This window comes from Pseudoliparis swirei, chromosome 3, assembly GCF_029220125.1.
Source record: "Pseudoliparis swirei isolate HS2019 ecotype Mariana Trench chromosome 3, NWPU_hadal_v1, whole genome shotgun sequence".
NCBI lineage: Eukaryota > Metazoa > Chordata > Actinopteri > Perciformes > Liparidae > Pseudoliparis > Pseudoliparis swirei.
The window spans coordinates 15,690,947-15,712,899 of NC_079390.1; the positions used below are offsets into that span (position 1 = coordinate 15,690,947).

The 21,953-nt window shown below is 44.0% G+C and overlaps 1 protein-coding gene across 4 annotated transcripts in view; it reads left to right on the plus strand.

The window, feature by feature from the left end:
- The window catches only part of arhgap32b (Rho GTPase activating protein 32b), a 131,806-nt gene that overhangs the window by 97,227 nt on the left and 12,626 nt on the right, over positions 1 to 21,953 (plus strand). For 2 of the 4 annotated variants that reach the window (XM_056440562.1, XM_056440572.1), the window contains exons 11-15: positions 968 to 1,049; positions 2,360 to 2,410; positions 3,968 to 4,042; positions 18,111 to 18,260; positions 21,140 to 21,242. In XM_056440562.1, the coding sequence (XP_056296537.1) occupies positions 968 to 1,049; positions 2,360 to 2,410; positions 3,968 to 4,042; positions 18,111 to 18,260; positions 21,140 to 21,242 (461 nt within the window). Of the gene's footprint in view, positions 1 to 967; positions 1,050 to 2,359; positions 2,411 to 3,967; positions 4,043 to 7,642; positions 7,850 to 18,110; positions 18,261 to 21,139; positions 21,243 to 21,953 lie in introns of those variants that run through there. The other 2 variants (XM_056440583.1, XM_056440592.1) reach the window with 2 other exon arrangements.

Below are 21,953 nucleotides of genomic sequence, written 5' to 3' on the forward strand. Positions count from 1 at the left end.
AGTTGCATAAAGTCATATCTGTATGTTTTACAAATGATCTGAATTGTTGTGAAAAGTTTGGACAGCAGCATGGCGTCTTTTCCTCAGGCCGGGAGCTCGGTTTCGCTGTCTCTGCGTTGTCCCCCGCCCTTTTCAATTAGTTTGGGTTTTCCACCTCTGAAGAAGAGCAAGGCTCATCCGCCACCCTCAACTTTGTCTCATGCAGAGAATCCTGAACAGAGTTCTTAGTCTGTCAGACGGTCTGGAGGGGATACGACCCGATCAGCAGGGCAATAACCTAACGCCCAGCCGATTATAGCAGAGGTCCACGTTTTGTTCTTCACACATTTTGACTTATTCTACTGAATTTACAACTTTATTATAGTAATAGTACGACTTCTAAGAGAACACAGATATGCGGGACATGTTTTAAACAGGAGCATACATCTTTCTTAAACCCATTTAATTAATGAATTAAAAACTTGAAAAGGTGCCACATGCACAATTAAAGAGGTTACTTCCCCTAAAGTTAAAGAGGAAGTAAATCATGCCTAGATGTGTGTTGACTCTGCAGAGATAATATTCAATGAGGAAACTTAAAGCAATACAGAATGCCTGAGAACAGCATCCTATTCATTATGTTTTCACTTGTCAACTGCTGCCTCTTATGTGTTTCCTTTACATGAAAATAAACTTTATCACCATAAATTGGTGCATACGGATTAATGCTTCACACGGGTCACATTTGGGGATTTAACTGAGCAACACAAAACAGGCCTGCAGTACCACGTGTGTCCATTGGGAGGTAGTCAGTACACTCATCATGTGTGATGTGGTCATCCTCACATAGTCGGATTAGATCTCTGTCCTTCTTCCAACAATAGAGTCTCTCTTTCTTTGTCTTCATTTTATGATCTAGATGTGATTGTACTTCCTCCCACCTCACACTGCCTGTCTCTCTCCCCCGTCCTCCCCCCTTCGCTCCCAGGTTGGCTTCTTCCCCAGCGAGTGTGTGGAGCTCATAAACGATAAAGTGCCGCAGTCCATGACCAACACGGTGCCGAAGCCAGGTATTCCTCCGCTCTTAAACCCTTCACAGAATATGTGTTGGAGGGAAGTTATTATGTGTGTGGGGGTGGGTGTGGGTGGGTGTCAAGCGCTCTAGTTCTCGTTTAACAACTTTTCACAAATGAGAGTTTCAGTTGGTGAAGTTATAGCCCCGTTAAAGAATCAAATCACGTTATACTCATCAGAGTAAAGAATGTATAACGATACAACTAGATGGTATGAGCATGTTACAGTGAAAGGAAACACATAATTCTGACCCCAGTTATAGCCGGCTTATCGCGTTATGATGACTCGGCAGCGCGTCGCAAATCCACTGCAAACAACGGTGCTAATCTATTCATGTCCAGAGCAAACGGATAATCTCCTCGGCACGCGCCCGAGAGTGTCAAAGACACATAAATAACAGAAAACCTTCTGGACGCAAAGACAACCCGTAGCAACATTCGGCGCTTCGGCCTTGAGACAAACTTGAACGTTGCCCTCAATTTTTTACGCAGACTGCAGTGGGAAAAGAAATAGCAGCTGGCGTCCTGTTGCTATGCCCGAGCCCTATGACTGAAACCTCAAACCTAAAGATCGATCTAACTAATATGACTCACTGACACAACCGCCCGCAGCCTCCTGACGAGCTCCTAACCATCGCAATTACTTCACAACAAATCTAAGGGTCTGCATGAAGGGATGACACAGCGAAAAAAAGAGGAAGAAAAAACCCCAAACCACCAGATCTACAACTACGAGGGGAAGGGATGTGATTATAGGCAGGGGGCATCCGGCCACGTGCCAATCAAGGGTTCAAACCTAACGTTTTTTTTTAGCCTTTCCGACTGTGTGGCTGAACATAAATGCATCTTGCGGCGTAGAGTCAACTGCCTCCGTGCACGCACAGATCGTCCCCCACGCGGCCCACGACTTGGCCTGCCTGCTTGCAACGGTTTAATGCTTGTTGCCGTTTGTTTTTGCATGTGTCCTAGTTTGTCAATCACGCTTTTTCTTTCTGTTCCCTCTTCAGTACCCGCAGGTCAAGCATATTATTCTAATATCCTGAATGTAATGTAAAAAAGATTTTCACCTTGCTAATTTCTGTTATTTATTAGGTATGTTTATTCAATAAGAAATATGTCTTTTAAATATGTGTATATCTGTATCCTGCAGCTGCCCTGTTGTCGGTAATATTAACATGATTTCAAATGAGCAGATCCTGGATCAGGTTCATTGCCGGCAGTGCGCTCATTCATGCCGTTTTTGGATGTGCAGTAGCGTTAGCATGTGTCTTGATTTGTTGCGTCTGACTGTGACTCCTCTGCCTCAGCCTCCCCCTGCTCTGGCCTGCAACCTGCTTCTTGGAGTCTCTTCCCTCCCTGTGCGTGCTGGTACACACACCTCATCCACCTGTCCACTCACCACGCATTCACTTAGCTCGCACACACACACAAAAACATGCATTTGCACACTTGTATGACATTTTGTTTGGATGTAATCAAAGTTGTAATCCTTAAGACTTCCTGGTCCCGGGGTGATTTGATTTCTGCGGTGTGGTTTAATGCTACAGGTCGGCGAATCCTGGGGCCAGCAAACACTCCTGGAACATTAGTCACAAATACAACTGAAGAGCAACTAGTGCATCTTTATTGTTTATTATTCAGTTGTGAATTACACATTTCTATTGTTTTAACACAGAAGATGGTCAATAATTGGCCTTGAGCAACCTCCATCTGATTTTCTGCTCAAGTTTTTCTGATCTATTTCACACAACAGCAGAGAAAAGCTAAACATTGTTAGTTAGCTTGCTGAGGAGTTGGATGTGTGCAGCCTGTCACCTGCAGCTATTCCACAGCCCCCCTGAAATATTTCAAACTGATCTAAAATATGCCAAACATGTTGACAAACCTGCGTTTCCTGTGACTGCTTCACAGGTGCAGTGTTTTTTTAAAGTGGCAGCAGCTGCAGGAAATGTTGGGTTTGCATCAGCAGTAACTTAGTGGGAGAGTTGGGCTGTTTTGATGTGGGGTTGTGAGGTTTACCTGCAGCAGATGTGAGGTTCAGTTCAGTTTATTTTGTATAGCCCAATATTACAAATTACAAATTAGCCTCAGAGGGCTTTACAACCTGTACACATACGAGGTTGGAGAGGCAGACACTAGTGCCCCTGTGGATGGGGCAGCAGCAACACGCAGTCTAGATGCCTAAAGAAGTCGTTCTACAAGCCTATTGAGAATGTGTTCACCTGGCACACAGCCCTTTCCCACGGAGAACTGACGGCTCTGGTATCTTTGATTTTGTTTGAAGTCACGAGACTCCATTGGCAAAAACCATAATTGCATCTCCCACAATACAGGAGTTGCTTGTCTACAGTTTGTCTGTGTTGTTGTCACACAATATCACAAAGCAGCTGTACACCACCAACTCTAGTTTTCTGTGATGAAAAATTACTGATTTTGTGTTGTCTGATGGCGAGGTAAAGCGTGAAATATTCTAAATATAGCCTCTTGTACTGCTGTACGGACTATGGACAAGTACCTCATTTAACCGCACTTCAAAACATCAACAACTATAATTAGTTGCAGAAATGGGGTGTGTTTTCAAGAAAGTCTTAAGGATTATAAACTCTAGAGTTAAATTAAAGTAATCTTATAAAGCAATACTTGTTTTAGTGATGAAAGCAACATTTCTTTAATTGAGTGTACCTTGTGACTCGGCATTTAACTTTTATCTGCACACTGTCATAGAGCAGTTTATTGCCTCAGCCTCAGTGTCATTCATTCCAATGCAAAGCCACTGACCTCACAGGTCCAGAGTCCACCGATGCCCTGTTCTCTAACTTGAAGTGCTTCTCTCCCTCTGTCGGCTCTCTCACGTCTCTCGTCATCCATCCAATCCATCTGTCTGTGGGTCCATCTGTCCATCGGGCTGCATGCAGACTTGGAGATGGAGAGTGTAATACAGGACAGTGCATGGGTGGCCGACCCGCTAAACCACTACAGCCTAAGTTCAGGTAGACAACAATCCTTTGGTTGTGTTGCCCCGACACTCCCTAACCAAATACTAACTCCACAACCCATAGATGTGTTTGCACTGCTTCTATGTCTCCTCTGTACCTGTGACAGCAGCTTGCCATGTGTGTTATAGCTTCACTCTTTCCGCAGGAAAATGTTGTACACTTCTTCTGTGTTGCATAGGTTATACGACCCGATAGATGGTGCTGTCCGTGACCTTTAACACACTTCTCCACATTATCTCAACCCTGTCGGTGGACCTCTAAGACATCTAGCTGAGCATGTGTGGAAATGAGTCTTTTTTTAATCTCCAGTGTTTCTGTGAACTTTCTTTCACTTTGATTGCTCCAATCTCACTCAAGAAAAAGTATGATGCAACAGTTGCCATCTTTCTCTGTGAAGTGTGTTTCCTAAACTCTTGCAGATTCTTTTGACAAAAGAGTTTTTTTCATCGTTCTGTTGTATTTTGGATGTTTTCACAGCATATCAATGTTTTTGTTTTTGGGATGAGATGAAGTGGAGTGACATTTAAATCCCACCCTTTTTGTGTGTTCCTCTCAAAAAGAGAACAATCTCATCCTTCCTTTTTTCCAGTTTTCATGAAAATGAGTCCAGGGGTTACTTCAGGCAGCTAAATGTACACTGTGGCTGGACGGGGGGGGGCGGGGGGCAGCTGTTTTTGTTGTGTGCGTCTGTTTGGTCGGAACTGAAAGACCGCGGCACCCCTGCCTCGACCGGCCTTGATTTATTTTAATCCTTTTACAATGAGGGGGCCTGTAAACCCATCTATTGAGCGCCAAGCTTTGTCCCGCAACAGTAAGAATCTCTGTCTCGCTCTCCATGGTGACGGAAAGAGCACATTCCTGCAGGGAGCCACGCAGCATTGGCAAAATATGTTCGCTTCTGCTTCTGGATCCACTCTGCTCCACCACTACCTTTACTGTTCTTCAGCAACACCATGGAAATGGCTGACCCGCTGTGCCACTCCAGTTAAAACGAAGACCAGAGAAGCTAGTTATTAGTCGTCTATGTGCTTGTGATGTTTCTCAGTGGAATCGAGGAACAGAGATTGCTCTCTTCAAAGTAAAAATTAAAAAAGACTCTTTTGTTGACATCAATGTGAAGATAAAGAGTTTGGGATGGAGAATATATTTCCTCCCCAGACAGCCCGATAGACCGACGAGTACCTGACCCAGATGTAGAGCCCTGATCCTCTGCTCAGCGCAGCCCTTCGTCGTGTCTGGGGGCCAGTGATTTGGGCAGCTGTGAAGACAGCTGGTTATATGAGGGGGAGAGAGGACGGAGGAAACCGGAGAGAGAATGCGTGAGACAGAGTACGATTTGTCCTCCTGTCATTTCCTGGCGCTCCGGTTCAGGGCCGTGAAACTATCTGAGGCCCCTTGTGGAACGTTTTACTCTAGTTTCAATAAGAGACTGTCGTCATAGGCTGCACCTTGTGTTTGTGGGGGGAGGAGGGCTGCTTCTGATTACATACCAACAACTCGGGCTGTGTTGTAAACAGCGAGTGTGTGAAGCACAAATATATATATATATATATATATATCACACCTTTGCTCCCTTCAGTGGACTCACTGCAAAACATTTGCCAATCAAAGTCTGCAGCTGCATCACAATGAGTTGTATTGCATCATTATTGAGTGTATTGGTGTCTCGTTTCAAAGACAAATTGTGTTGTCGCAAAGCTTCATCGCCCACCGCCGTTTAACAAGCAGGTGTAACATTCAGATTTACAGCAGGGCTCGTGTTTCAGGCAGACCTGCGTTCCACTCCTGTGCTTTAAAACTCAAAAGAACACTTCCTCGTCCTTGTCACCTCCCAGGAGGGACATAAATCATTCAGACCCAAGCGAAATAGCAGCTTTATGACACCTGGCGTAGCACAAAGCTCTCACCCTGTCTCGTGGTATCTGGCATCGGGGCAGGAGCTTCCTGGTGTTTTAGTCTTCTGGCCTCAAATCAAACTCCACTTGTTGCCTTACTGTTTCCACCATGTCTCTGACAACCAATCTGCCTCCCGCTGTTCTAACAATGAACAATAAAGCTCAAGTTATCATGACAAACATGTCACGGTAAAAATAACTTTACAAAGTGGACAAATGAATGAGAGATGAGTTTCAGGGAGATGATCAGAGGTCTCACTCTGCAGGTAAAGTTGTATCCTGCTATCTGTCCTGTGAGGAATAGTGTGGGACACATAGTCTGACTATCTAATCGCTGCTGCACAGGACAAACTCGTACGAGTTGAACCTAGTTTGACTTCATGACAGTCATTTCCCCCAGTGGGTGCAACTAGTCCTGGCTGATATTAGAGGAATACTAATGTTATAGAGCACGGCATTACATACATGTAGGAAGAAGTATTCTGATCTTTTACTTGAAGCTGGGGTCAGCAGCACTGGAGAAACCAGCAGAAGTACGCTAGATTAAAAAAATTATCAAAACTGGAAAAGTCGCTAAAACTAGCAAGAAAGTCACCAAGTTAGAATCGCTGACATCGCCTTCATATCCTCCCTCGAAACACACTCGCCCCAAAATTAGCCATATGAACGTAAACGTCCAGCTGAATGCAATGATTGAATGTGTTTGTAATACACATATGCGAAGAAAAAAAATTCAACGCATAAAATCTATTGGTCGCTCCATGTTTATTTAAGTAAAAAGTTAAACTAAAACAATGTCAAATGATAATACTCCATTACTAGTAAAATACTATTATCAAAAGTTTTGAAGTCAGAAGTAAAAGTGTATTTATTATTTTGACTTTGGACTGAGTCTTTGTTCTTCTGTGAAACTGTGGATACATCTATCTATGGTGCCTTAAGTTGTACAGTACTTGAATAAATATACTGAGTACTGATCACTGTGGCAAATATCAGAAACTACATGCAAAGAGACATTTGAGGATCAGCCCAAAGAAATGTTTGTCTTTGTGTCACTTGTCAAAATGATGTCGAGCTGAAGCGATCCCATGACGCAGTGGCGTCGGCTGACTTCAGTCTTGTGATTCTGGACCAACAACAAATTAGTTTGACTTTATTTTGACTCTACATGCCTGCTAAGGGACTAAGCTAGTTAAAGAGTTAATAACATAAAGCTTTCAGGGGGCCAGGAGGCCCCTCAGAGGGAGAGCTGATCTCAAGTTGAGGCGAGGTCGTCCTCTTCATGTTGGGAAGAAACACAGGGATGCTGCTGCTGCTGCTCGGGTTGTGTGTGCAGAGGGGTGTTTGCTTCTCTCTGAGCCACCAGCAATTGCCACTTGGCTGCCTGTCGTCCGTGATGCCTTCAAATACAGTCGGGAATATTTAAACCAAGCACATGTGCATGTCAGCATGGTATCAAATATCCTTGCTTTATTATACCATCTAAAAGTTGGCAATTGGCCCCACCCGCTCTTTTGCATTTATTCAGGAGATAGTGTGCTTCAATAATACTCGCAGCTTTGTAAGAGTGTTATTAACATCCGGTAATTACCATTTGTCCCGAGAGCACCTGAATGCAGCATATGTGGGCTGGTGCACCAGTCGGTTGAAGCGTCGTCCTGTGAGGAGACCGGCTGACTGAGGGAGGAGGAAAGCCGACGCCGCTCTCGTGCTCGTTGGGTCTGAACTCTCTCACTCGGTCCAAGTGACCTCGTCGTATTTGCACTATTGAGCGGAGGTTCTCAGCGCTACTTTGTACAGGTTTGCGGTTCAAAAGAAAAGATAAATAGTTACTTAGTTGTTCTTTGAACCTAGTTTGAAACCCTGTCATAAAGCCACACATCGAGTCCAGCGATATGGAGCGAAGGTAAGAAATGCCTTTATATCTGGAGATTGTTTGTATTCGCTCCATTATCACTCGTAGGACGCTTCTTCTCCTTTCTAAACGGACCTGTACGGTGAGGTTCAGCTCCACGTACTACTGGGGAGAAACAATGTGCGTTTGGAAAGATGGAAGGGATTTCCTGGCTCCCAAGAAGGGTGGAAAATATGTCTCCTTCCTCATTTTCCTTCCATTAGGAACACATGATGTCCGTCTGTCTGTCCTTTTAAAATTCAGCTCTAGAGTAATTAATTAATTTAGCAAAGCAAACATTTGACATTTTTAGTTCACAAAATGTAAATTTGATGAGCATCTGAATAAACATGTGTCTCTATATGACAACGCAGTGCCATAGAGGATTAGTGACGTAACCCTTCAAGAAGAATTTTTACTTTTTGTTTGATATTTTCTAATTTAATTTTTTTCCAGAAAGAGTCGTTTTGGGGGGGGAGTCTGTGGTTTGTACATTTCTCAAAGCTGATACTGATCCTTTGTGACACTTTAGTATGATTTCTGTTTTCATTTATCTGACGTGGCTCACAGTTGAAGCATCATCATCGACACCGCCATGCAGGTCTTCTCCTCCGTCTGCTGAAGTTGTTGTCCCGTGCTGCATTGAGAGTTTGAACAATACGGCATTTTGCTCCGGCACACTTAAAGCATTTCCAAACAGAGGTCCCTGTCGGCCATGACAGCCTTCCATATCGGCAGACACTGTGGTGTTTACACACTGAACGGCCATCCAGAAACACCCACGGGAGCTTGTAAGGATGAGTTAATGGGTGTTAACACATTGTTAGTGTTCTGTTCTTCAGTTAGATAAGCAATGCAAACACTATCTCTATGGCAGTCACCTCTCGAAAGACAAAATCCTTCTTTTTCAATGAGGTCATATAGTTGACTTGTTGAATTGCTAAACTGGCTGTCAAGGATACACTACTTACTACATTCAACTGGTCTTTTCTGTATTGTAAATGTATTACGATCATTTAGTTGTCTGGCTTCTTGCGTCCTCTGACCAATCTTAATTAGTAATAGCCCTCTCGCTCTTCGCTCATGCTTGGTTTACTCTCAACGCCTAGTGTTCTTTCAACTTTAACTTGATAACGTGTTGCTCACTCCGCTCCCACTGATTGCGTTTCTCTATTTTGCTCTCGTTTGTGAAGTTTCTAACGAGATCATAACTCAGACCGTCGCCCGTGATACGTAACTCTTCCCCACACCAAACTAAGGAAAATATTCTACACCGTGCAGAACCAGGAACACGTGGTACTTTCTATATGTGGCATTGCATGCCCTGTATGACTTTAAGTCCTTTATTTATCCTTAAAGGACCCATACGCCTCGCTATTCAACCTTTCATTAACAATCTAGATTTCTGTGTTAAGTTACGGTTCCATGATACTTCTCCATACTACCTGTTCCAGTGTGGGCGGAAATCATCTGATGCTGAGGTCAACAAGACAGGCAGGTGCAGGATGAAGGTCGGTGATGGAGAAGCAAATAAAGTAGAGGATGAAAGTTAGATGTACAGAGATGTTCTCCAGTCCGGGCTTCTGGCTGAAAGTTAGGGTGTTTGACTTGGAAAAGTGTACATGTTTATACCAGTTATTTGTTATTTTTGCTTTCACAGTTTTACTTCCTATATCACCTGATTACATCAAAATAGCTATGAGGTGGTGAATAGAGCAATGCCCTGTCTGGATCTTGCTCATTCAGTCCACTCTCGGAAAATACCAGTACTAACATCAATTGCTGGTCGTCTCATGTCAGAGCTGTGGAAATCTCTTTCTTGCTCGAATGCCTAGATCGGTTTCTGGGGGAAAACAAACCTGTTGCCCCTGGTGATTCAGGTAATGGCAAGCCTGATATAGTGAGCAGTGCGAGTCTCTCTTTTGCGAACATATCTTTCTGTGTTGCGGTCCAAACTCATGCTCCAATGTTTCACTGCTGCTGCTCCTCCCACAAAATACAAGGAAATACTAAAATATGGTAGAGAATATTGTGCCTACGCAGGATTGTGTGGAAGTGACATTCCATCTTTTACTCTTCAAGCCGTTGGTTGTGATTCTTTGTCAGGCAGATCCAGTCACCTGGTTCCACTCATGGCACTCATCAGCTGGCTCTGGTGGGCTCTGGTTTTTTGGAGAAAAACTTCGATCTGGACAATTAATTTCACAAAAGTTCTTTGAAGTCTAGGACTGTCTCCTGACTCTCTGTAGACCCCTCATGGTTCTCCCTTGTCAATAACATACGGGAAGAGATAAATGTTCTCCCTCCTTTTGAGGATATTTTAGCCATTTTAGATGTAATTGTTTGATTAGCTCTCTTGACTATCCCCTGTGATTGGGGTGCCGTCTTTCGATCTTCTGGAAATGTCATTTCCATGGCAGCATGGCATGCAGCTTCAACCTATGCGGGTGGGGCTGAGGTTGTAGACGCCTCTGACATCGTCAGAGGAATCAAGTGCTCACTCTGGCTCTATTTAAGGAAATGTGAATGTCGAATAAAAAATAATAAAATATTTTTAAAATAACATAAGTGTCTAAACGTGCAAGTGTGGTGCAATTGGATGAAATAGTTAGTTAGGGGAAAAAGGAAAAGAAAAGTTATACACTTCATAGTCACTGCACTTTAGTTCTTTTGTTATTATCATCAACATAATGAAAAACAATCTATTACCAATAAAACAATAAGTATGGGAAACAAAGTTATGTCACTATGATCATCAACATATTAATATAATCAATACATTAACAACATTAATACTCTGGCCAAACTTTATTTACATGTACAAGTATATAAAGAAAACATTACAACTCCACACATTCCAGCAAAAACCTGTCCTCTCACGGCACGCAGATTTCTGAGATGGATGATGTAATCGTATCCAACCCATTCACATCTTGATTTAATGAAATGGTAAAGAGGAGGGCAGTTTGGTTTTCCCACTCTGCTGCCTACATGGGCGTGGGTGTCTGTGGATTTTTTAGGGGGGGGGGGGCTGGTGCTGGCTGTGATGTGATGAGTGTTGTGATGCCCCAAGGAGCCGCGGTCACGCCTGCTGGTGGTATATTTATGGGACACTGGCACACACTGAACGTAGATTGCAAAGATGTTATTGCACTACACTAGCTCCTAATATAGACATAAAGCAACTAACACCTGAAATGTGTCAATCTTGATGAAACCACTCACTGGTAGAAATGGAAAAGTATCATGTGATCGGGGAATCAGGGAAGGACACGTTGTGACTGCTAAGACCCAATCAAGTAGTAGCATCTGTTTGTGTCCACACTAGGACGTAACTCCGGCGTAGTGTGGACGCTCGGTGTCAAGTAGCAAAAGATATGCCTTTTTTTAAATGGAAACGTTGTCGTGTGGACATGGCCTCAGCCTTGCTGCACAGATTCTTTCATGAATGTGTTCCCCGCAGGACTTCCAGCTCTGTGAAGTGAGCTATAACTCTTTTAATTAATTGTAAAGGCTTCATAAGTCCCACAAGTCTTGTATTGACTGCCTTAGGATCTCAGCCGCAAACGTGTCGGAGGCTGTCAGTGCTGAGCGTGCTCGCAGAGCTGCTGGCCACTCCCATCGGCTTACTGTCGAGGCAGATGGGAGTCTCTGTCCGTCCTCCGGAGCGTCACACTTGCACTCCTCTTCCTCGCGTCTGACAGTCAGTCTGGTGACGTGTCAGTGAAGCCAACACAGTTGCAGTCAGCCCCCACCCCTTCCCCTACATGACACTGACGGCCCTTCTTGAGGCCTCGACAGTGAGTAAACAAAGCTTTCTCAGCAATTTAGGGTTAAGTGTCTTGCCCAAGGACATAGGCTAGCACAGCCGGGGATCAAACCCCCGATCCTCTAATTCCGTGGTCACCAACGTTTTTAAGGCCAAGACCCCTGACCTCTGCCTTGGTGACAGGTAAGATCTCCCCATTGAGAGGAAAAGACTGTCCAGACTGTACTTACAACTTGAGGCTCTTTATGTGGCCGAATTGTATTAAATCAAACACTCTGGTCCGGCTTTCAAATTGATGTGACCAAGAACAAACTAAATGACTTGAAAAAAACATCTGCAATGATCAGCCTGGATGAACTATCGATATTAACTGTTGTATTTATCAACTGAAGTTACAACACAATACTGACAACATGTAGGTTCAGTTCAGCTCTGTGTCCATCACAATGCCATCAGAAGTCATGTGACACCATTCAAGGCTGTGTGACTGAACACTGAGTGCCTTGTAGTTCTGAGGTGATAATATTTGTATATTTGAATTAACAATTATGTTTCCCATGTATAGTCACGATTCTACGAGGCATCGTGATATCATAAAATAAACAAAAGCACTACACGAACACTGCAAATGTAAGTGAATAAATAAATAAGCACTATATAGCCACAGTGGAATAGAATAGACAAATGTACATTCTGCAATAGTATCTGCACCTCTGACCGGTGAAGTTAGGTCTCAGTTTCTCGACCGGTGCTCGCTTTCCGCTTTGACATGATTTAAATCTGAAGTTGCTTTTGCGTTGCCTGTGGAGTCTGTGGATTGTGAGCACATCTCTTCAGTTGCATGCCCTTATAAGGAGCTAATTGGGCGTTTCCGTATGCAAATCTAGGTACACGAGATTCTCAGTTGGGGAGCACAGCTGAGATCACGGCTGTGTAAGAACCCATTTGCAGGTGTTCATGAATTAGGCGGAGATCTTTTCTGATGTTGGCCTTCCGAAGTCCATAGGAAAACATTTCAGAAGACACTTCAGAAAACGTTCGAGATGGAACAACAACGATACCGGAGCTGAGCAGACAACATAACGCAAATTATATGACCATGACATGAATGACTTAAGCCTAGCATATACTGGCTATGGCGCATCGTGTCATATCATCATATCAATACAAAGTTAATAACAGCTACTTCACGCAGAGGCTCTGGATTAGGGGCCCCCTGAGCTCATGGGCCCCTGGTGCCGGTAGGCTCGTCGTAATCCATCCCTCAGTAGGACTATTGGGGCCCTGTTACTGACATGAATGACTTAAGCCCAGCATATACCGGCATACGGCGCATCGTGTCATATCATCATATTCATATCAATACAATGTTAATCACAGCGACGTCACGCTGGAGCTCAGCCCAGGGCCCCTGAACTCATGGGCCCCCTGAGCTCACGGGCCCCCTGAACTCACGGGCCCCTGAACTCACGGGCCCCTGAGCTCATGGGCCCCTGAGCTCATGGGCCCCTGAACTCACGGGCCCCTGGGCTCACGGGCCCCTGCGCTCCCGGGCCCCTGAACTCACGGGCCCTGAACTCACCCTGAACTCACGGGCCCCTGAGCTCACGGGCCCTGAGCTCACGGGCCCCTGAGCTCACGGGCCCCTGAGCCTGGCCTGAGCTCACGGGCTCGTTCGGTAATCCATCCCTCAGTAGGACTATTGGGGCCCTGTTACTGACATGAATGACTTAAGCCTAGCATATACCGGCTACGGCGCATCGTGTCATATCATCATATTCATATCAATACAATGTTAATAACAGCGACGTCACGCGCGGAGGCTCAGGCCCAGGGGCCCCCTGAGCTCATGGGCCCCTGGGCCTGGGCCCGGTAGGCCCGTTGGTTAATCCATCCCTGCATGTATCGTTATCATTAAGGGAGGCAGGGGGATAACTATACATGAGACACACTGAGCAAGAGGGAGCGGGAGGGGGAGAAGAAGAAATCATGCTCGCTGCTGAGCTGGCAACCGGAGCTTACCTCGGAAGAGTGAGATGCGTTTTCCCATGTATAGTCATGATTCTACGAGGTATCGTGATATGATAAAATAAACAAAAGCACTACACGAACACTGCAAATGTAGGTAAATAAATAAGCACTATATAGCCACAGTGGAATAGAATAGACAACTGTACATTCTGCAATAGTATCTGCACCTCTGACCGGTAAAGTTAGGTCTCAGTTTAATCGACCGGTGCTCGCTTTCCGCTTTGACATGATTTTAATCGGTCTGAAGGAGTCTGTGGATTGTGCACACGTCTCTTAAGGAGCTAATTGGGCGTTTCCATATGCAAATCTAGGTGCACGAGAACCTCGGTCGAGGAGCACAGCTGAGATCCCGGCTGTGTAAGAACCCATTTGCAGGTGTTCATGAATTAGGCGGAGATCTTTTCTGATGTTGGCCTTCCGAAGTCCATAGGAAAACATTTCAGAAGACACTTCAGAAAACGTTCGAGAATGAGGCTCCGAGATCGACGGTTTGGCGACCACTGCAGTCGCCCTTTAGCTGTTGATTCTGAATTGATTGCACTGCTTCATTAAAACAGCCGACAACAGAGACTTCGGACTCAACGGTCTGTTTCTGCCGTTAGTTTTTACTCTGAGAAGTGACGTAGTCATAAATCTCTGTTGGCGATGGTGTTTTAGGGTACGAGTGCGTTTTGAGCCAAAAGCACTCAATTTAAGAAAACTCAGATTGGCAGATTAGACTTTATTATCATCTGCAAAAGAAACTGAAGTGAGAAAATGTCTCGCACGGAGACATGCAAAGGATCAAAATCCATTTACACATTCTACCTCTTTGTCAAAACCAAATGCCACAAGCACTACCCACAATGCCAAAGAGAAGAGAGCCACTGCACAGAGTTGCCTGACCATGACTAATGTATGAGACGTTTCCCTGTGCACATCTTTTTGTTTGTATTCTGCCCGTGCAATGAGAAGATGTTAAATTAATTCTGCTAGATAGTGACTTTCCATTCCCATCAGCTCATTAGCTGTACTCCGCTCTTGATGTTCGCGTTCTAAATGTACGCGGCGGACTGTCAATTACGTGTGCTGCACTCTGTTTGCTCCATCTTGTACGTTTAGCATGCCAGACCGGCAGCCTCATTAGTTTTTACCTAATGGTCTCTGGGCATTAGAGCCAATTCTCACACAGTGTCTGTTTTGGAGGGTTGTAAATAATGATATTCATGACGGGGTGTTTGTGTTTGTGTGTGTGTCTAATGATGATGTGTGTGTCTCTAGAAGTGAATCGTATGCTGTGAGTAAAGACACTACTAGCATCACTGTTTTATTGCATGTTGTTGTAGTTATCTTGCAAACACACGGCCGTAGTTCTCTCTACCTCAGCTTGTTTTTTTTTCTTTGGTAAGCAGTGGCCTACTTTCTGTTGTGCTGAGACGGAGAGGAGCTCAGATTGGCACAGACAATTAGTTATTTATTTAGATTGAATTCTCGATGCTTTCTTTCGTGTGTGTGCGTGTGTGAAGTTTTCAGCAGGAGATGTCAGGTCTGTGAAGTGGAAGGAGTGTGACAGTTTTAATCAGTTAAAGGAATATAAATATAAAAAAATATATATAAAAATATAAAACTGAACACATAATCTTCTCCACTTGGATGTTGTGCAGGCTCTTTTCAAAGATTTCGTGAAGTTCCGGATGGCTGAGAGAACACAATGATCACAGATCGGACAGGTGATGGATGTTTTTAATACTGTCCTCAGTGGAAAACAAATTTCATCTCGGCCTCCTGAGCTGCTGTTGGGTTATTTTACTAAAACCGCTTTGCAGTTTACGTGTTTCAGAGCGTTGGCCGCGTTGGTGCTGAGCGCTTCACATTCTTTTATCGCTCTCTGGGATTAAAGGATAGTTTTGCTGTGGAATGCGAGAGTATTAAACTGCAGAGTAATAAATAGGAAGAGTTGTTGGTCACAGTTGGTGCAGCACGATAATTTAGGGCTGCAACAACGAATCGATAAAAATCGATTATTAAAATAGTTGGCAACGAATTTCATTATCGATTCGTTGTGTCGCGCGATTATTACGGCGCTCAATAAGTCACGGAGTATAAACAAAGTTGAGTTGAGCGCAGAGCGGCGCAGGAGAAACCAGAGCGGAGCGAGAGGAGAGGAGAGACGGAACACTGCGTTGTGAGAGCCAATCAGCGCTGAGCTGCTCCTCTGTTGATGAATCTAATTGGCTGCTGCTGCTCACGTGGCGCTGGATGCGGAAGTCATTCACGTCGTCGGAGACATTCACGGAGCTAAGTGCGCCTACGGGTGACGTTATGAACCCAGACACCAGGGCGCTACATGTCACGACGTGTGTGGCATTAACACGAGGATAACGTAGAAAACGTGGTTATTTATTCCGTGGCGGATAGCGGAAAATATTTTTCAACGGAGATAAGCCACGACGCCACTCGCTGTGACCGCTGCGCGTGCAGACAACATTTAACGGAGCGGAGCAGCGCGTGAGCTCTGATCGTGCGCTCTTTTAATGAAGTATGCTAAATATGCTAAATCACATCGTTTTTAACGTACGGGTACTTCGTTAGTATCGCTACACCGTGCAGCGTGACAGCAGCAGATGTAGCGGACTAACATTCAAGCTAACCTAACTTCCCAAACGCTGTGGACATCTGAACGCTGATTGGCCGAGACGCGATACGTCCCATCAAAGATGTTTTATTGCGAAGAGCACCACTTCACATTTTTTCCGCGTCTCACTGCAATCTCAACGGCAGCGGGCCAGGTGAAAAAAATAATAAATCGGAACGCGTCTCTGATATTGTTAAGGGGGACGGTCCACATGGGGACCACTGCTCAGGAGAGGAAAGCTGTCAGTCTGTTTGTGACGGGTTCATCACCATGGTGACCAGTGGATCTCCAGGATCTTTCCATGACTTTAAACCACATTTCCATGATTAAACATTTTGTGAAAACTCTGTACGTGACAAAGTGAGAAGATGTAGTATTTAAACTAACAATGAGAATTCCAAAGCATACCGTATATATACCGTGTAAATTAACATTAGAATAAAACACATTTTCATTAATTTTCCAAATATTTTGGGATTTTATTTTTTTCAATTACTTTTCTAGGCCTGCTAATAGCCATTTAAAAATTCCATGACGTTTCCAGGTTTTCCATGACCGTACGGACCCTGTTTTGTATAAAGGGTTGAAAATTAAAGTGTTTTAGTTTTTTTTATCCGATTAATCGATAAAATAATCAACCAATTAATCGATTATCAAAATAATCGTTAGTTGCAGCCCTACACGATATAAGAGGATCAAAAAGAGGCGACTAGCGACAGGAGCCGAGGGCAGACCACTGGCAGCGAGAGAACAGAGGCAAGGAAAGATGAGTAGAGTGGAAGATGTGTTGGGTCTGAAAGGAAAGCTTTACCGGGCAGTGACGGTATGAAACTCACAGAGAAAAGGGAAAGATCCTGTTGAGACCCGGATTATTAGGATCCTCTTCTTCACAGTCAAAGGATATACATTTGCAATGTGAATAAAAGCATCAACCAATCGCATTGTGCAGATCGAGTTGAGTTGCACCCATATTTAAGAAACCACAAGACGTGACATAATGCATGTAGTTTATTCATCACACCACCGGCGTGTAACGGTCTTCAACATGTGGGAAATAGTTTGTTTTTAACCCTGCAGTGAAAATGATTTGATCAATAAGCTACTTTGACATTTGATCGATTTGCATCTGTGCATTAGATGTGTTCTTCTGTCAGCAGAAAAGTGTTTATACTGTTATATTATAATTTGGATTTTTGTGTCTGTTTAGCCGAAACTGATAGACGACTTAAACCAAACGGCATTCTTCAAAAACAATCATGTTCTCGTCAGACAAGTTCATTTTATCTGTATAGCCGAGTAAAGTATAAAATAGACCCAAGAGTGGAAAAAGTCTCAGATTTTCACTCACAAGATGTTTTTGAACAGATGTCCAGGGTTGAAACCGGCTCCATTGTCCCCCTGAAACCCTCCAAAAACATGCAGATTGCTTGGTTCACTTGATAGCCTTTCACATCTCCCTAAAGCAGAGGGGAAAAAACCTGGTGTATAGTTTAAGGAGCTTACCACCCTTTCCCAGACATAGTATCTGATTAATGCGGGTTGGGTTTCTAAGTAGCTCTGCTCCTTCTTCTTTTACTGGATACCAGGATACTGGTATTGGATGTGGAGGATTCCTTTGTAGTTGCCTGGGAGGTGGCATTTGAGAACGAAGCCTTTGCCTCAAGGAAACTACACATGCATAAAGGAAGGGTTTTCATTAGAATGAAGCCGACATGCACAATGGGACGAGTCTGAGCAGCCTGTGTGGAGTTTCACTCCAGTCTACTACAACCAGCGTCAAACTCACACATACAGTACAGTAGTAAACAGCTGTTTACGACATCTAAGATCTGTTCTTCCTTCCTTCCCTCCTTCCTCAGTATCTAAAAAGCACGGGAAGCTGATCACCTTCTTGCGCACCTTCATGAAGTCCCGGCCCACCAAGCAGAAGCTGAAGCAGAGAGGCATCCTCCGGGAGAGGGTGTTCGGCTGCGACCTGGGAGAGCACCTCCTCAACTCGGGACATGATGGTGAGATTCATTCAGACGCACCGGAGAGCGGTCGGGTTTCCTCGGTCCCTTTAGGCTTGTGCTTTTTTAAATACCCTACATTCTCAAATAGTCGCCAGGGCCGTAACCAGGACCTTTTAGAGCGGTGGTTCTCAAATGGGGGTATGTGGAGGCATTTTTTGTGGTACATGAGATTTCTTTCAAAAAAAGTTATTTAATAATATTCAATCAAATATAAGTTTATGTTCATAGACAGAATTTTTTTTGATTTTATTTTAAAACACACAGATTAATTTCATCTTTTTTTATAGGCAGTTGAGAGGTACTTGGCTGAAAAAATTTCCCAGGGGGTACATCACTGTAAAAAGTTTGAGAACCACTGCTTTAGAGACATTAGAAACAGGCTTTGATTCTTAATTTCTGCTCCCTGATTAATTCAAAACCTCCATGTTTACCTTCCAATCATGTCATACTCACTGCTATACTCTGCTGCTATGACTTTCCTATTTTTAAACTGAAGTACTTTTTTCATTTCCTCCAAATTATTTAAGATTTTGTCTGGGTGCAGTGACTTATTGAAGTCTCTGCTGACTGGCATCACAGTGATGAGACTTTCATGATGGTGGGTGAGCCCAGACAAGAAGCAGACATTGTGAATACCTGCTTTGAGTTGAGTAACGATGGGATTCAGAAGGGCAAGAAGCAGTCGGGTTGTTTAGATTAGATGTATTGTCCCAGAGGAAGATTTGTTTTCACATCCAGTACAACACAGAAGCAGACAGTTATACACAATAGATCAAATCACCATGAATACATTCATGCTGCTCTGCACATTTATTCACACACCAGTGTGTCTGTTAATGTGTCCCGGGCCACGTTGAAGCCCCGCCTACTCAACTGATGTGTATGTGCATTACTCAAAGAAAGAGGTGATCCACAACAGCTTATTACTTCCACGCTCACTGTCCACATCTGCTCCATGAGCGAAGCGCCAGCTTTAAATGTCAAAATAGCAATTGATGATATATATTTAACTGAGGGAAGCCAAGTTCATGATCACAATTAATATTTGATTAATTGTGATCATGTTTACTTGCATATAGAGTGAGGAAGTGAAATCCGATCCCAAGTTTTCACTCGAGACACATGTGGAGAGAGACGCATTATTAAAGCCAGGTGTGAACGGGGCCTTATTCTGCGTCTGGATATTAATGGTTCTCATCGTATCAGGTCACAGCAATCAGTCCTGTCCTTTTTTAACCCTCCTGTCGCCTTCGGGTCAATTTGACCCGATTCAATGTTTAATGTCGGTGTTCTTTCGGGAGTCAACAAACAAACATAAAGTACCTCACACTTAAACTTGGAAAACAATATTAATTCTAATAATTTTCTGGAGATTTTAATAGCTGGGGTCATATTGACCTCAAGGGTAAAATATGTTAGTAAATATAAAGGTAACAGGAGGGTTAAACATTGAATCGGGTCATATTGACCCGAAGGCGACAGGAGGGTTAAACAAGCGCCTGGTCACAGGTCAGCGTTGCATTGCGGTCACATATGTCATGGGTGATGGAGTTGATCCTTGACCTCTGTAAACCCGGCCTGACCTTGACACGGAGATAAAGCCACTGCGCCGCACCGTGCCGGGTCAAACCGTCGGAGTGTTCTGACCGACTTGGAGGAAATGAAAGCCCTCGTGGGGCAAGAGAAACACAATTTAAGGTTTAGTAAAACAAAAAAAACAGCCTATGCTCTATGAAGTTTTATGAACATGTTTCTTTCATAAATCTCCATCAAAACCTCTAGTTTTGAGTGGCATGCTCCGCTAAAGACAGAGATATGCCGACACAGGGCCAATGGGGAGCCCCTCCCTCCTTCATCGATCTAGCTCACGAGTAAAGGATATTCAGTGTTTCAGTTTTTTGTTTTTTATTTTTATTTCTACGGGATTACAAAACAAGAAAACATGAAGTTTGATGATTTATAGCACATGGTTTGTCCCCAAAGCCTGAGTCAGAAGCAATTTCAGGAGGGATTTTAAGCAGAATAAACCTCCATATTCTCTGTCATCGATTCAATCAGTTGAAAGCTCTCTTGCTTTAAATGCGGTTGATGTACCTAGAATTTAAGAGGATCGATTCTCACTGTGTCCAACCCCGACTCCGCATTCAAAACTTGTGTTGTGTATCTTCTGTGATATCGCAACAAAATCTCCCTGTGTGAAGAACTTGGAAAGGATTCAGCCGTCCTCTGCCGCAGAATGTGGCTCCCTCGAACCTCGGCCTCGTTGTTTTTTTCTCTTTTGCAATGTGTGGAATTCGTCTAAACAGCTGCTTCGCTGAGTGTCCCACTCGCTGTCACCCTCTGAATGATGTGTGAGCTGTGGGAGGCCTGGGAGCCTCCTCATTCACATACACACTATCCTTATCTCACACACACACACTGATAAATAGCATGTCTGCATGATTCATGGTTGGCTGAAGGGTAATTAGGAAGTTCTATTTTTCCGAGGTTTGTCTTGTTTTTTCGGTCTGTCCCCGCTCTATCGCTGACATTGTGCGTCGCCGGGTAGGCTGCCTCATTCCAACACGCAGAGCTGCTTCGATGTATGAAATAGGTTAACGGGAATACACAAGACAAACAGTTTTTTATAGCTCTTCAGGATATATTGAACTCTCCTTTACATGGGTCAAATTTGTCTGCCCTCAGCTTTTCCTTCTGAAAGCACTAGAAATGTATTCACACTCAGAGTCCCCGAGCTCTGGCCTGACCGCTCTGTACTCGGCTCTCCAGAAAGGAAAAGAAAGTCCCGTTTCCGACCTTGGAGCGCTCAGTGAAGACCGGACCGAGATAGACTGAAGTGTTAAGTGATGACACGCGGGTTCTCCTCTGTTTTGCAGTGCCCCAGGTCCTCAAGAGCTGCACCGAGTTCCTCGAGAAGCACGGCGTGGTGGACGGCATCTACCGCCTCTCTGGCATCGCCTCAAACATCCAGAAGTTGCGGTAGGAGTTGCTGCCTGTTCATTCGCAGCGTTGTATTCAGTTTACTGGCTGATGACACGTGAATTCCATCTGATTATTGCATCTGTAAAAGAACACACGGCGTCAGGATGACGTGCAGTGTTGATCCTCCTGAACAGATTTTTACTATCGTCATAGCAGGATAAGAATTTGGACTTTAGTGATTTACAAGCATTGTGGCTCGTAAAAGGCAACATATGTTGAGTTCTTGTGTTATTTCTGAAATGCTGTGAGGTGTGTGTGTGTGTGTAAGGACAATGCTTTGTTTGCATGTACATACAATGCATCCGGAATGTATCACAGCGCTTCATTTTTTCCACATTTTGTTATGTTACAGCCTTATTCCAAAATGGATAAAATTCATTATTTTCCTCAACATTCTACACACAACAACCCATAATTACAAAGTGAAAACAGTTTTTTGCAAATTTTTGCAAATGTTAAAAATAAAGAACGAAAACATAACATGTACATAAGTATTCACAGCCTTTGCCATGACACTCAACATTTAGCTCAGGTGCATCCTGTTTCCACTGATCATCCTTGAGATGTTTGATTGGAGTCCACCTGTGCTAAATTCAGTTGATTGGACATGATTGAGAAAGGCACACACCTGTCTATATAAGGTATCACAGTGCATATCAGAGCATAAACCAAGACATGAAGTTCAAGGAATTATCTATCGACCTCCGA